The following is a 15227-nucleotide window of genomic DNA, read 5'->3' as shown; positions in this document are numbered from 1 at the left end:
GTGCCATGTCTCCCCCACCAAACTCAGCCTTCTATAGAGGGTACAGACTAGTTGGCATCCAAGCTTTAAGATACAAACATAAACAGCCTAAGATGTATGACCTAAGTAGTATAAACTGACTTACTAATTTCGTCCCTTATGCTTCCAGCGGTCAATCTTTCTGGTACTCTGATACCTCTTCATACGAAATACTTGTTCCTCTTCACAGAAAGGAACGTAAGACTCCAGAGCTGTCGAACATTGCTCTCCGTTCCTGACCCTAACCCCGGGGGAGGCGGTAACGTCCCCAAAGGTGCGAACCGATAGCCACCCTTTTTGCTATAGCTCCAACTCCAGACCTCTGACTGCAGTCTCTCACTATTATCCTCAATAATGTCCCATAAGTGATTATACGCCAGCTTCACAGTTTTATGCACAGTATCTTCGGTGCAGAATACTGGAGCATTATCATTCTTGTCCTTTGACGAAGGACACCTTGCAAGTTGACGCTCTAGTCCCTTTGCCATCAACGCTAGCTGCCAACTCCACACAACAGTACCGTGGTAAGCAGAATTTGTGAAGCCAGCGGTTATCTCTTTGTTATCTGCCAGAGCGGGATTTGCCACCACGATGCCAAATGGTGTGCTCAAACCTGCAGGGAAAGGCCGGAGTATAGCGTTTGCTGTGGCATTTAGGAACGTGGTAAGTTGCTCGTTGTTTGTCGGATTGAGGAGGAACAGATGAAATGCTGTGTCGGTGTGAGTGATCTGTATTTTTTCCTTGTCCTTCGTAGTATTAATGGCAAGAGCATAATCTACCACTCTTCCCGAGGATGAGTAGTTGAGCGAGTTCTCATTTGTCGGGCCATCATAAAAGGTATTTGTATCGACATAATCCTCCAACCGCGAAGTGGCTTCATCAACTGTGACGTTGTACTGGAAGAGTGGCAAAGTGTTGTCTTCCCATATCTTTGCTCTTCCATCCGCAATCTTACTCCACTCCTTTGTCACAGAGTTGTTTGGGTATACACCCGGTATCTTTGACAACTTCGAGATAGCGTAGAGTGCTGCCGGCACAAGGGCACAGTTCACGTCAAAAGGAATTCGACCATTGGCAAGGCCATAGGTTGAGTCTCGCCATTGACCAACTAGCTCACCCTCTTTGAGCTGGATCAAATTCTTTACCACCTGTTCCTTTTCAAATGGCTCCGTGATATTCATGATTTTCTGTGCGTTGATATAGCTTAAATTCCCCCATGTCAAGTTCCGATTCTCGACATCAACTTCACCTGCCTTGGTTCTGAGTAGCGGGTCGATTCGGCTTGGCAACGCACTGAAGTAACGGTCCATAAGAATGGGTAGGAAAAAGTCGGTATCGATCATCGGATATGTGAAACCCGGTGCGGTCGAGACAATGCCCTTTTGCAGGTTTAGAAACGTGGCGTAGTCGCCGATAGTCTCTTCGTGGCAGACAGACCCGTCTGTACGGTTGATGCGCTCTAAAACTGCACCGATAACCGCTTCTAGTGCTGAGCTGTTGCCTGCGCTCAATATAGGCTCAAGTAACAGTGCAGCGATCATGGTGTCGCGACCGAAATATGTCAGGAACCGCCAGCCGCCGGCAAGAAGTTTATCGGTATATGAGAAGAATGATAGAGACCGGACTTGAGATTCTTCTTTCTGGATCAGAGATTTAGATTGGTTATTGAGGACTTGTTGTGGCGATAGCTGTTTAAGCTGAGGGTAGTTGAAGGAAGCGGCGAATCGGTAAAAACCAGCCCCTAGGCTAATGGTCTCGCCATCAATAGCGATCCTACTTTGCTTGTTCTCCCACGGCTCCAGGAATAGGTTCGTAGTCGTGATGTTATCTAACCATGACCGAGAGATCAAAACACCTCCGTTTTTAGCTCTTGTGATATTGGTGGCATTCTGGATCATAAGGCTAAGGATGCTGGGCCCCTCAGTAAAGTCGCGGATGTTCCGGATACTCCCCAAAATAGCCACTGTTAGATTCGCCGAGGTGTTGAACGATAGCACACCCTCGACTCCAACAAATGGATACTCTGAGTCTTCGTCGATATGATTGATAACGCCAAGCGGAGACCCGACAGTGGAATTAATCAACTCGATTGCCAGCGTACCATTCTTTTTACTCTGCGGCTTGAAGAAGGTGCATATTCCGCTGTTTCCTGCAGGCCATGCGACAATCAATCGAGGACCAATAATTGATAAATTGCTATCGGGAAGAGGACTGGTCACGACGACCTGGGCATCGGTGTTGCAGTCAGAGTAAAAGTAATTCTCATACGGAGGATCACTGAGCTGTTGAGTGATGACGGGACAGGAGTCGCTCAAAGCAAAGTTAAGATAAATCACTGTCAATAGAATAGCTATGAATGGTGCCATTACGATCGGGATGAAGACTGCAAATTGTATTTTCAGTAAAGAAGTAACTAAAGTCATAGCTGGATGATGTCGTCGATCTTATACTTGGGATCGACATGGCGGATTGCGGGGTCAGCTCGAGATTCAAAGCTAGGAAATCAGGAAATCGAGGTCTGTTTAGGTTCTTTTGAGGACAACTTAAGCTTTCGTAAAGGGTCTAAGGGTGTCAGCGATGACGCCAATGCATCTTCATGTCGAATAATGCTTCCTCTTAGCTGATGAGTAAGATTGTGTTTTAAAGTACCTGTCAAATGGAATCCAATGTAAATAAGTGGCTGGCTCACGTGAGGTGAAATTGATCTGCCTAGTACTTCACTCTTACATCAAACACAACATCTTCCATTTCAAAGCATGGCATCTTCAAACCCCAAGGTCGGGATGGGCCTCCTTCAGCTGCTCCCACCAGAACTTCGACACTCTATATTTTCATACCCGGATAGGGATGCCATCACAAGCCTACGTGCGACGTGTTCAACTCTTGAGAAAATTGTACCAAGTAATATTGACCGCGTCTCCATATCGGCCAACTCTCGTAACATCCAAGTCTTCCTTGCCATCGCGGATAGCGAGTTACACCGACATAAAATTACAGAGATCAACTGGGATGACGCGCGGCTGTTTGAAGGGCCATCGAAAATCAGTTGTCAGAGTGGTTGTTTAGAGTACTAGAAGATCGGGAAGAATATGAACTCCCCTCCTTCTGCTTCGACTATGTTGACGACGATAACGATAACGATGAGGATGAGAATGACGAAGACAGCGAGGCTAGCGATTGCAACGAGGACGGCGATAAGAGCAATGATGGCGATGAGGATAGAGATAAGGACAGCCAAGACGACGATACTCCCGGGATATCTGATGCAAATTGTGCAAAGGCAGGTGACGATGGTGATGGTATCAGCATGTCTGCAGCAATAGTGCACTTGCTAATAGCCCAAGGAATAATTCTAATAGCTTCAACAGACCTGGATGCGCTGAACCAGTTATATAAACTGGGTTTAATAGATATTATTATTATTTGAAGGATTAAAGATATATAAGGTTACATGAGTATTAAATTGGTTACAAAGAGACGAATAGCTGTATTTACTTAGTATAATAGAAGATCTAGTAATATCTTGTTTAAATAATCATTAAACTAGGTACATAAGAAAGACCACCCATGCAGTCGCAATGATAGCAACCAAAAGGCCAAAGGCCAAGATTGTAAACCAGGGTTTTGACCTTCGGCGAGTCAAGGGATGCTCGTCGCGTTTCTCGATGGTGACTTCTGTTGCCTCGCGTTGGACTCGTGTCATGGTCATACCTTTTCCTAGGAGCTTATGGTCGACAATGATGTATGACAGACCTAACACAAAAGCCCAAGCTTTAATACTGATGGCAACGAGAAGAACCTTGTGGTAACCATTGCCTTCGGTCCCGTCTTGCAATACGCCAAAGACGACATCCATCTAATGCTATTAGCTTCGGTACTTGATTGTTTAAACGTTCAGCTTACAATAGTTGAGCCTGAGTTGTTGAATGCTCTCCATACACCGAAGGCAGTACCGATCTTGGCTTGATCAGCTACCAAGAGTGGTATACAGATCTGCAATGGCATTGAGTTAATCACGCCTGCTAAGCTGGAGAAGACTAGAGCGGCGACTGGATGCACGTTGGTAAAGCCCAGCAGAGAACAAGCAATGATCCAAAGGATAGGGGCTGCGGCGACATAGTGAAACCGATGGCCATACTTGTCTATGGCCAAGCCTAGTACTGGACTTAGAACGATGGGAAGAATTTTCTGTGCTGTCGACAAATAACCAGCCACTTCTTCTGTGTATCCCTTCAAGAATATGATGTCAGCCGAGCTGGTGCTGAATCCACCAGCTGCACCACTCTGTAGCAATTGAGTGGCTGGCAGCATCAGATATGCCCATGGCAGGGTAAACAAGAGTTTCCAAGAGAAGTTGCGCTTGGTCACAAGATGCTTCTCGGTAATTGCTGTCTCCCGGCCTGGAGTTAGTCTATACTTTGTCGGAACTGCAAACCTTTCAAAACAAACGTATGAAATGTTCATAGCCAAAGAAAGTCCACAGAAGAAAACAGGGATCCAAAACGTCCAACCGTACCAGCCTGTGCGATCTCGGATCGGGATGGCGACCATACCAGAAACGAGACTAACTGTGCTGGCAACGGCACTCTCGAGTCCAAACGCCAAGGCAAGCCCAGAAGCGCCAAACCAGTGGTAGAAGAACTTTGTAATTGTTAGTGAACCTGTTTGTAATTTGGGCAAGTGGGTAGAATACCTTTTGTGTTGCGGAGTCTAGAATTGCAATGCCAAAGCCCATAAGAACATGCCCACAAACAAGCAGCCTCCAAAGTCCGATCTGAACCCCGGTAGCCGCGACGACAGATCCGACAAGGATAACACTTGTACAGCATAAAGTAACGATGTTGGGGCCCCACCAATCCAGGATCAGGCCCCCAATAACAGGGAATATGGTGTTAACGAAAGCGTCTGCGCTGCTGATGACACCAAATTGGGTATTGTTGATGCCAAGTTCTTCCCGCAAAGTATTTTTAAGCGGGCCCAATGCTGAGCCTGTCCAAGTATGTCCTAGCGGGAGAGTGATGACGAGAGCGAGTGCAGTCCATTTGTACTTGGCAGGAATTCGCAGATGGCTAAGACCTTCATGTTCAACTTCAGTGACATTGATGTCGGTCACCACTGGCATTACGCCATCAGAGGTATCTTTCTTCATCGGGTTCTGCGCTATGGTGTCTGGAATTTAAAAGAGATTTGAAAGACACAAATATATAAACGACAATCCGTTTGCCTTTATATACTCAAACTCGAGCAGCTAAGACCCTTGTGCCTCCGAGCTCGGCTGAATAGCGAGCGATCCACCACGTGGGCAGTAGTGACACGTTTAAGCTTATCAGATGGACTTTAAGTGGAATAAGGTTATTTCAATCGAGCTTGGCAGTGTAGCATGGGGGCTCAGGCCCATCGTTTCATAGAAATACACTAGTTATTAGCCATATCTGGCAGGAGTCGCAAGAGTTTTTTCAATAGAGAGTCCACTTTGCGGCTTTTATTTTAGACTCACTGGACGCCAAGGGACACGGAATTCGCCACGATAGATTAAGAGATTAATAAGTTGAGATACGAGGGACTCAGCGGAAACATCTCATATTATGTATATAAGTCCATGCGATCGTCGCCGAGTGGTTCATTCCACTGAGTTGCTTGTCGGGACCTAAACCAAGCATAGGCAACATGTCTTTAGGACTTGCCGGCTTGCTTTCTGTTGCACCAGAAGCAAGGATGCGAATGCCCGAATAATCCGTGTTTCGCTGTTTTGGGTTCTTCTGCTCCCAGATCCACCACAAGCGATTAATTTGCGCATGATGCAGAAAGAAAATTGGATCTGTAAGAAAAGAAAATGAGTTATTCATCGAGAAGCTAAGTGCAGATTCGTTGTTTGAGACTTACCATTGGGCGATGTTGACGGTACCAGATCCCCTCCCACAGCCTGATGTATGGCACCATGTGGTCCATTCTCTAGAACAGTAGCAAATCTAGTGAGATTCATGGAACGATCGATAATCTTTGATACCGCGGATGGCGAATAAGACTTTCCTTGAAACTTCTCTGCAAAGTTGAAATCGTCATTAAAACCACGGTTTAGACAATGTGGCCTCAATGCGCCGTCATAGTACTGCACCGTAAAGTTGTTGAACCCTCCATCCAGGACACACATGGCCAAGGGATGTGGCCGCGTCGGATTCACAAACCCTCCATTGAGCCCATTGCCGCCGAAACCCCGAGCCTTATCTTTTGAAAGAGTGGGCTTTTCGACATGTCCTTGGCATCAAGTGTCCAATCCCAGTAGGGCATGGAGCTGCGGTATCCGCACTCGTTCCGTAAAGCAGTCTCGTACAGATGCACGAAATATCGGTGCCATGGTAGAAACTGAGCTACAAAGTGGACTAAGGAAGATCAGCTTCAGGAAGGGGGCTAGGAAGAGATATAAGAACTAACTCTGTATGTTGAGCTTTGTATGAATATAAGGTAAGGCATTGTATCGGGATGTCTTCAAGCCAATTTTTGAAGGAATTTTATCGAGACATTTGACAGCTCTGATGTAGTCTGTTTGAGCTAATATCTATAATTTCCGCCACTCAACTCTGGTTTGCACTTCAGAAGGAGCCGGATACTGGCCTGGTCTTGTGACAGCAGCTATAACTAGCAGGTTGAAGAACTGGATCAAAAAGATGGCAAACTTCATCTTGATAGAAACAATTGCGCGAGGATTAATTCGAAATATAGCATTGTTTAATTCGTCGGTCTATTGTGTTTGCAGCTTATTTGTAGAACTGCGGCGTTACCGAAATGCATCACCAGTGCACAAAGCCAGCTTAGCGTATTTGCTTCTTCCAGAAGCCCATTGGAACCAACCAGGGGCGCAACTTTAGACCTGTCACTTGTGTCGTTTTGGCAGTGGCGCCGTGGCGATACGAGCTGGAGTTCTATTTACGGCATTTTTCATGTCTGAACACAGTCTAGGCTTTGCTCACAACGACTCTCATTTTGCCTCTATCTCGAACGATTGACTTCCAGATCTTCTCCCTTTTTGATTGCCGACTCATGACATTTGAATTGAGTTAAATTCTCTCACCTATACCAAGCGAGTGACCTAATACATACCCGACATGCTGCACTAGACTTTAGCAATAGCTAGAGTAATCGCTCGGAGATGCTCTTGCCCAACTGGTAGTTACACTTATTTTCAGATAGCAACGATCAACATTTAGGTCAATCTAGCTTATGTGATGGTCGTACGTTACTCGCATAGCGTTTCCTAGTTACCTAGGCAGTTGTGCGCGACAGTGCCACATCATAGCCTTGCTACAGTTGCCATTGTATTTTTCAGGTGCCATTCTTTCTCTGGGCAGCGCCGAGTTTGGCTCGCTTCTACAATCCCTTCGTGTGGCAATGGCAATAGGTACTTGTTTTACAAATAAGGGGTATAATGAGGGAATAAATAGATCGTTGAACCGCCTTGAAACCCCTACCATAATTAACTCAGCCATGAAACTTATCAATAGCTGGGATATGTCGAGACCAACAGCAATATCTGCGTGAATTTACTTCCGAGCCAACACCACGATAGCACAATCTCCAATAATAACAATAGAATTTTCTCGTCTTGGTCGCCGCCGTCTTCTTGGCCTTAACTTCTGTGGCCAATCACGATGCCGGCACCCAAGTAGCCTCTATGATAGCTGCCACTTACCGGTGGACTATCAAGGTTCTCAAGCGCGTCTATGATAAGCCCAACAACGCGTGCAACTGGGCCTTCAGCATCGATGCCCAAAAGGGCGCCGACAGCAGCTGCAGGTACGTCGTCACGGCTTGGACGAGGTACGGCAGCCCTTCTAAGCGTAGCGATTACACCAGAGTAGTTAGTTTAATACCGGTTGGGAATTTACTATTCCCTTCGTTATGAACAAGAATAGATAAACTGCCTACCCTGGTCACATTAATAATCAGGTCTCTTCTAGCGCAATTATCAAGCCTGATGAGTCCCTTGCCCCCCGTTATCTTTCGGCAAGTGGGCACTTCAAAAAAGGAATAAGTCCGTGAACGGTCTTCCATTTCCGATTTCTCTAGGTTCCGCGCGCGGAAAGAAATTTCCAGCCATCATTGATAAAAGCCACAAAATCTCACTAAAACAGGCAGTTACAGTTAAACTTTGCGATTTTGTCATAGCGCAATACGATATGGCTTCCGACAAGAAACTTAGCTAGTTCATGAATTTAGCTGAATTTATGAAAATAACACCACTTCCCCATGAAAGGCAATGAGACTACTAAGCGATCAACAATAGCGGATGATTCGTAACCGTGCCGGTTGCACGGTAACAATTAGAGTTTTATATCCCATTAGTGTTACCGTCTAGCATTTAGGTAGCGAATCAGATGTGAAATGAATGTAATGGTCATGTGTACGAGCAGTCAGTCACCACCAATTATTTGTCGCGCCAGTGAAACGAAACATCGAGTCGAAACAAATTAGGGGCTCCTGTCAACCATAAACCTCCGGTGACCTTTGCCTTCGTGAAGCTCGTTGTTAGATCATCAATTGAGTTCTTCTAGGTCAGCCTCTAGAACGAAACACCCCAATACCATGAATCTCCAGAACACCAGTTATATCTATCATCACCAAGAGCAGAAGTATTGTTTGATACCTTTCAGTGTATTTATCGCAGTGCATGCTAGCAATCAAGCCTAACACGAGTCATTTCCTGATTTAAACCCAGTTTGCGAAGGATAAAAGTGGAAATTAAAGATCGACGCCATGAGCGAATCCGGTCCAGGAGCGTTCTGATCAGCCACGCCGGCTCATAAGTACCGCTTGCGCGAAGATCAATTGTCCAAATCATACGATCCGACGACTCAAAATAGACCTCATAAGCAGCCTTCGTCTAGAAGACTGACGGTCTTAACAGCCATGTGGATCGATATACTTTCCACATACGTCATATGTTGGGGTGCTCAAGAGGCCCTCGGGCAACAAACCCATGAAACATATTTACTAGCTTAAGACTTCTTCCATTTTTAATTAAAATCCCTTCTATAGTGACGTATTTATCACTGTGAGGGACATTTAGGGTAAGACACAGACAAAACCCCATCGCTATGGACATTCTTTGTTAATCCCTTTGCCCCTTTCCGTTATTGACTATTACCAATCAAGTCAGCCCAGTCTTGGAATGCAGAAGACCATCTCGATCTTAGCCAGAAATACTCATAGCATTGACGTAACGCCACCTATACACATCTAATTTGCTCGATCATTGGGTGGCATCATGGCAAGTCTGCTAATCCAAACTTAGCTAACATAAATAACCTGTAGAAAGACTCAATTTAGTGAGCGTTTCAATGTCTGTAAACACACTAATAGACGCTAGTCTTATCTATGGTCTGGTGGAGTGATTTGCTCCAGGCCTGTGGCTATGTAGGAACGATCGGAATGTTCTCTCGCGAAATGCCAAGTCTAGCCGACGCCACGGAGAATATTAGCTGAACGTTTATTAGTGATACCGGCATCTTATTTCACAGGAAAACAGCTCAATACTCCAACCATCTCTTTTACCATTACATTTTAACGAACTCTATTACCTACTCTCTAAACATGTATCCAGTCCAAGATGCATTCCTTGACCAACTGCCTACCAATGGGGACTATCATACTCTATTACAAACTCAGATTTACGACTATTTCCTCTCACTAGGAATGTATAACTGTGGGGAAGCTCTTCTCAACTCCAATTGTAACATACGACACGACGCCATGGGCAACACATCCCGACAATGCACCACTAAGTTCCATAATGCCACACCTCCTTTATCGGATCCAGGTTTTGGGGGCTCAAATGAATCACCAGGTGAACAGTCATACTATACAGCCTCAGAACATTCATCATCGACACAAAATGATTGTGCTTCTTTGTATCAGTGGTTCTGCATCTTCTGGGACACTCTAAATTCCACTCAAGGCGGAGCTACTGGTACGCCGATGCAGGCCTTAAGCTATCCACCAGATCTACCTCAACCTTTTTTGGAGCTTCAACCAATGATATCGCAAAACTCATTCAACGTACAATCGGTATGTCAATATTTTCCAATTCTTTACTGTTTCGAAACTTGTCTAACCTTATGTCTCCAGTGTCCGGGTGTTTTTGAGCAATTCCCTCCCGAAGTAAATACGGCGGAGTCGCATTCAGCCAAATGGAGACCGATCAGCCCAGCCAGCGATAAAGCATCGATAACATCAAGAAAACGAAGCGAAAATAATGTTGGGTTGTTGTGTTTCCAGAATCGTCTTGGGGAATTGATAAAGCATAATAACGAAATTGTGAAAAATCTGCAGTTACAGCGGAAAGGAAATCGCATGTCTAGTAGTTCGGATAATTAGAGCTTAGAGTTGTATTGACAATAAGCAAATAGACGGCATTACTACACTGAAGTAACCAAACACATATGCGATATGCATCAAGAGTTCAATAATAGCACGAAATATCGTCTTGATTGATGCATTATTAAGTAGGTTACTTGTAACAGATAAAGTTCCCAGGGGTATTTAGTAGGTACTGTTTTAGACGCAGGCGGCAGCAGATGTACCTTACTAAAGGTGTAACACGAGAGTGGAATGTTATCCACAGGAGATGAACCCTCAGGCTACTCGAATACTGAAATATAAAACAGTATTCCAGCTAGTTCATTGCTAATGGGGGCACCTGGGAATTTGAACGCACTTGCATCAAGACGTGTTGATGCCGTGTATGAGGTAGAACAGTGTTATATGTGTTCTATCTAACTTCGCTATCTTGACAAATTCCCCTTCTTTGGGTAAATACCTTACGCTATGCCTGATACACCTTCTCACAATTGGTTGAATCTGTCTTCACCCTTTTGACGTTCATTTTGATAAACTCAACTGCGAACGAGTATGTACAGGATAACTTAAGTTTAATTAGGTCCCCCTTGAGCGGGTCTCGGTATGTAACCAATAAATTCTTCGAAGGCCACGGGCTCAAATTCCATTACATTAGTTAAAGTCAATTCCAAGAAGAGGTTTAGGATATTATAACAAATAAAATCATCTCAGGGTATCTGAACTCTGAACTAAATCCCTTCACTCGGGTTTCCTGCCCCAGATAAAATAGACCGGAACATAAAGATGAATAGCAGGATTCGAAAGATCCTTCTTCACTCGTGCCATCAAGACTTGAATTTCGGCATCTTTCCAATGGAGAATACGCGAAAAAATTCCTGGGGTATAGGAAGCGATCAACTTTGCTTCTTGTAATGATTGGAAGTGTCCAATCTCCTTCAGTGTAGGGTCTTTTGGCCATGAACCGATCGGGATCTTCTCACGACTTTAGTGTGATGGGTCAAGAAGCGAAAGGAATGCTTACCTTGAGAATTTTCTGCTCAACATCCACAAAGCCAGCCTCTTCCATCTCTTGCTTCCATTTTGGAGTACAATTTAGCGGCTTGCCGAACTGGACCGAGCCTTCCACGATAGTCTTCATCCAAAACAGAGCATGTTCAGCGTTGCCTACGGTGTCATCATCCGACTTGAACTCCGCATGAACAGCCTGCATCTCAAGATACCCCCCTGGAACCAAATTGTCCAGCGCCTGTCTGAAAAGTCGTCTGCTGTTGCTTATACAGCCTCCGAGCTCACGTGCGTGAATAAAGTCAAATGGTTTATGGAAAAGCCAGTCTGACTCGAAATCATCGACCTCAAAGATACAGTTCTCTGGGACCCTACGTATTATACGTTAGCAAATGGTCGATATTATGACTAGATTACTGTACCAAGGGGGCTGGATAGGACTCAGATCAGTTCCTAGAACTTCTGTATCAGGAAATTCACTATTTAGATTGTCAGGAACAATTCTTCCTTAATGTTGGGGTTACGCGCTCTGCAAAGTTGATAGCCCAGATGCCTGTGCCAGTGCCTAGATCTAGTACTCGTTTTAGATCATCTCCGATGGGTGCGAGGTAGAGTTCCCCTCCCAGCAAGAGACGATAGATATGATGTCCTAGATCCATTCTATCCTGCTCTTCGTGATCATTGGGCTATACTTTGTGAGCGAGTTCCTGAACAGACTTGTCTCTGGGCTTACAAATGGATAAACGCCCTCGCGGTAGGCATGATAACGGCGTCCGTTCTGCACTGCTGTTAGCTAGTTTCATTGGCGGGCAACCTCTTGGCCGTACTTCGTATCTGCATGTCGGGTTAGATGAGTGTGTGGTTCTCGTGGACATAACATGCCTGTAGTCTAGAATACTAGAACGGAGAGAAGACAAATAAACTGACTCCTCGCTAGATAGTACGTTAAAGGAGGTCGACTCGAATCTGTCAGAGTACCTACGAGCTGGGCGATGATTCATTTGATTGAAACGGAGTACACTGGAATCATTGGATCAGCCAAATTCGTAGCCCTGTAGAGTCATACATACATCTGCCTGTGGAGGGACCGTACATAAGGCATGTCGTAGATCTTGAGTAAAGTGGTCGCTTCGCTCTTGCGGCATTGTGAATGTTTTTGGAGAAGATAAGATGCAAACGGACAAAACAAGAATACAGAGGATAACCACAAGCTGAAAGATGACTAGCACTAGGCGGGCTAGCCAAGTCGTGAGTAATGTCCACCTGACAAAATCTAGCCTTTTTGAGAAACGATTGTCACGCGGGCGGAGCTATCCGTTACCCGCGAACCACCTCATTCCTCCCTTACAATAAGTGTTAAGTTAGAAGCTCTTTGTTGAGTGTTCCCATAAGATTGCGTTTTGAGTAAGAATTAAACCTGAGATTGTTCGTTGACTATCTTATCGCTCACACTGAAGGAAGTTCAGCTATCGACTAAGACACTCTAGAGACATCTCGATGGATGATCTGCACACTTTTTCGGTTCCCGCTAGTGACATACTAATTGATAGCTAACCACTAACTTGATCTAAGTGACTGACAGGTCCCATTGTGGCTGACTTCCTCTATTTCGTTAATTAGAGTTGTACATACGTGACATTTAACATTCCGAAGAGATAAACTAGTCTAAATTAAATTTATATTGGCAGATGCATAAGACATTATAACATTAAATATTATAAAATATTTCATCTCTTCATAGTAAATAAAGTATGTTAAGTATATTCAATTAAAGATATTCGATTAATAGTTAAATTTACTCTTGTCATTAAGTAGTTGCCTGGCGAGTTATGTATGGAATCAGTTTTAGGTAAAATCTATCTCTTAGGTTTAGCCTTTGCTAATATTGATCAAAAGGTGGTGACGATATCATATGGTAAAAAGAAGATGATTCTTCATTATCGTACCTAAGGAAGCGGGTCTCGAACCCAGAGCCTCAAGACCCACCCTTTCTCACGTGGGTCAACACGTGACGCCCTGCGAGCTCGTCACATATTACTTGCATAACTCTTCGCTATGGAAATTCAGCTCTTTAGAGACCAGCACTAAGTCGATAGCCATCTCAAAATGCTAATTGTAGTGTGCAATTGCAATGCTAGTAGTCTATTATGGCTAAGATTCGGCTAGTGAAATAGCTTTCGAGCTGTACCTCAACTCGCTACAGTTTTCCTGCCAATTCTAAACAAAACCCCGTGCTCCTGAACTCGTTAAGAAAGTATAGAAGAAGCCTCCAAAGCGGCTGAAAATACGTCTTCTGTAGGTCTATCGCCGAAGCGGTTTGATAGGAAGCTTACGTATTTAGTCTTTTCCACTGATACTTCGGAAAGGATGCAGGAGCTATGAATGATAACGAAGATACGCAGATCGTCGAGTATAAGCAAGCGTTTCACCTTTTTGTAAGTATCCAATGTCTCGTATAAATTACTGGTCAAAGTTGTTCTAATAGATTCTACTACAGGATAAAGATGGGGATGGTAAGTGTTTTACTAACCACTACCTGTCACAATAGCTTCCTAGTCACTGCTGCAACCGCATCGTGGCTCGGCCTCGCCATTCCAAAGTGTATACTAACCACGCCTAACAGGGGATATGACCGTCAACTAAGTAGGCGTTGTTATGCGATCGCTGGGCCAGAATCCGTCCGACGCCGAATTACATGACATGATCATCGAAGCCGATGCAGACAGAAACGGCACAATTGATTTTCCTAGTATGCTCTTTTGCAGAACTACCTTCATACAGTGTAGAAGTGTGTTAAGTAATCCTGTGTCATCCATAGCTCTTAGAGATGATGTCGCATAAAGCAGAAGGGATAGATTATGACCAAGAGCTTTTAGAAGCATTGATGGTCTTTGGTCGTGATGAAGACGGGTTCATCTCAGCTGGAGAGCTGCGACGAACCTTGAAAGCTATCGGCGAAGAAGTCACAGACGATGAGCTTGACGAGATGATTCGGGAGGCTGATACCGATAACGATGGTCGTATTAGCTGTGAGACAGACGATGACGAGTTGATAGAGGACTTGACTAACAACCAAACACAGATGAAGAGTTTTTTGAGCGCAGTTAGCTGCTTAATCGTGCAAGAATATTACACCATGGCCATGTGATCTTGATCTACCTTGTGGGAAGATGCTGGGTGCCATTCCGATATGCTAGACTAATGTCTGGTATAATTCTGATCAAGTCGTCATTCAAGTAACTGCTCTATAAGCTTTATAGTTCTCCGTGTTATCCGCCTTGCCCAATCATAGCTAAATACTTCTTCATAAACCTACATCGTGTGTGTACCCACCCTACCAAGATACCCACTAAGTTTGCATGCTGACTCGTCTTGAACGCTTAGCTGAGAAAATCACTCAAACATTGACCTACGGTTGAAGGGGAAAAAACACACAAGCTGCTCTGCGTGAAGATGAGTCTCTGCAAAGTTTGCCAAACAGCCTTGCCTAGCTTCTCTACTCATAATGCCTCTGGAAAAGCCATCTCAATTTGGTGGAAGCGTTATGATAATATGCCTCAGATTTTCTTCACGGATATAAAACAAGTCATGCATTTGTCATGGGAGTCACTCATTGCATCTCTTAACCGGAACTGTCCCATTTGTTGGTCAATTTGGCGGTTTATTCGTCCTTCACCGGCTTCATCACCGCATAACGAAAGAGTGCCCGATTTCTTTTCTTTCATGAACGACATCAGCTATAACGCACAGCTAGGCGAGTACTACGTTGTGGTGCGTCTAAGAGGCACTGTACCATCACGCAATCACATCGATTTTACTGTGAGGAAAACAACCGAGGAGTGTTTCAAAAG

At 44.6% G+C, this 15227-nt stretch overlaps 5 protein-coding genes across 5 annotated transcripts; 2 read left to right on the top strand and 3 right to left on the bottom strand.

The window, feature by feature from the left end:
* Positions 1-179: 179 nt before the first annotated feature.
* FSST1_008803 (uncharacterized protein) lies at positions 180-2384 on the bottom strand (the record flags this gene model as incomplete). The annotated part of the gene is made up of 1 exon (XM_083225719.1): positions 180-2384. One exon carries the CDS (start codon positions 2382-2384, stop codon positions 180-182), a length of 2205 nt encoding a protein of 734 aa, XP_083084764.1.
* Positions 2385-2774: 390 nt separating this feature from the next.
* Positions 2775-3092, top strand: FSST1_008802 (uncharacterized protein; the record flags this gene model as incomplete). Its single annotated transcript, XM_083225718.1, has 1 exon — positions 2775-3092. The coding sequence occupies one exon, from the start codon at positions 2775-2777 to the stop codon at positions 3090-3092; it is 318 nt and encodes a 105-aa protein (XP_083084763.1).
* A 464-nt stretch (positions 3093-3556) lies between these two features.
* Positions 3557-5167, bottom strand: FSST1_008801 (uncharacterized protein; the record flags this gene model as incomplete). The annotated part of the gene is made up of 3 exons (XM_083225717.1): positions 3557-3874; positions 3922-4659; positions 4712-5167. The coding sequence occupies 3 exons, from the start codon at positions 5165-5167 to the stop codon at positions 3557-3559; spliced, it is 1512 nt and encodes a 503-aa protein (XP_083084762.1).
* A 5942-nt stretch (positions 5168-11109) lies between these two features.
* Positions 11110-12521, bottom strand: FSST1_008800 (class I SAM-dependent methyltransferase; the record flags this gene model as incomplete). The annotated part of the gene is made up of 6 exons (XM_083225716.1): positions 11110-11343; positions 11393-11747; positions 11799-11855; positions 11905-12062; positions 12110-12154; positions 12447-12521. 6 exons carry the CDS (start codon positions 12519-12521, stop codon positions 11110-11112), a joined length of 924 nt encoding a protein of 307 aa, XP_083084761.1.
* A 1233-nt stretch (positions 12522-13754) lies between these two features.
* Positions 13755-14484, top strand: FSST1_008799 (uncharacterized protein; the record flags this gene model as incomplete). Its single annotated transcript, XM_083225715.1, has 5 exons — positions 13755-13811; positions 13874-13889; positions 14024-14125; positions 14202-14405; positions 14459-14484. The coding sequence occupies 5 exons, from the start codon at positions 13755-13757 to the stop codon at positions 14482-14484; spliced, it is 405 nt and encodes a 134-aa protein (XP_083084760.1).
* Between the last annotated feature and the right edge of the window lie 743 nt (positions 14485-15227).

Source organism: Fusarium sambucinum, chromosome II, assembly GCF_050947815.1.
Source record: "Fusarium sambucinum isolate potato_lamoka chromosome II, whole genome shotgun sequence".
NCBI lineage: Eukaryota > Fungi > Ascomycota > Sordariomycetes > Hypocreales > Nectriaceae > Fusarium > Fusarium sambucinum.
This window is presented reverse-complemented; position numbering and strand designations above follow the sequence as displayed.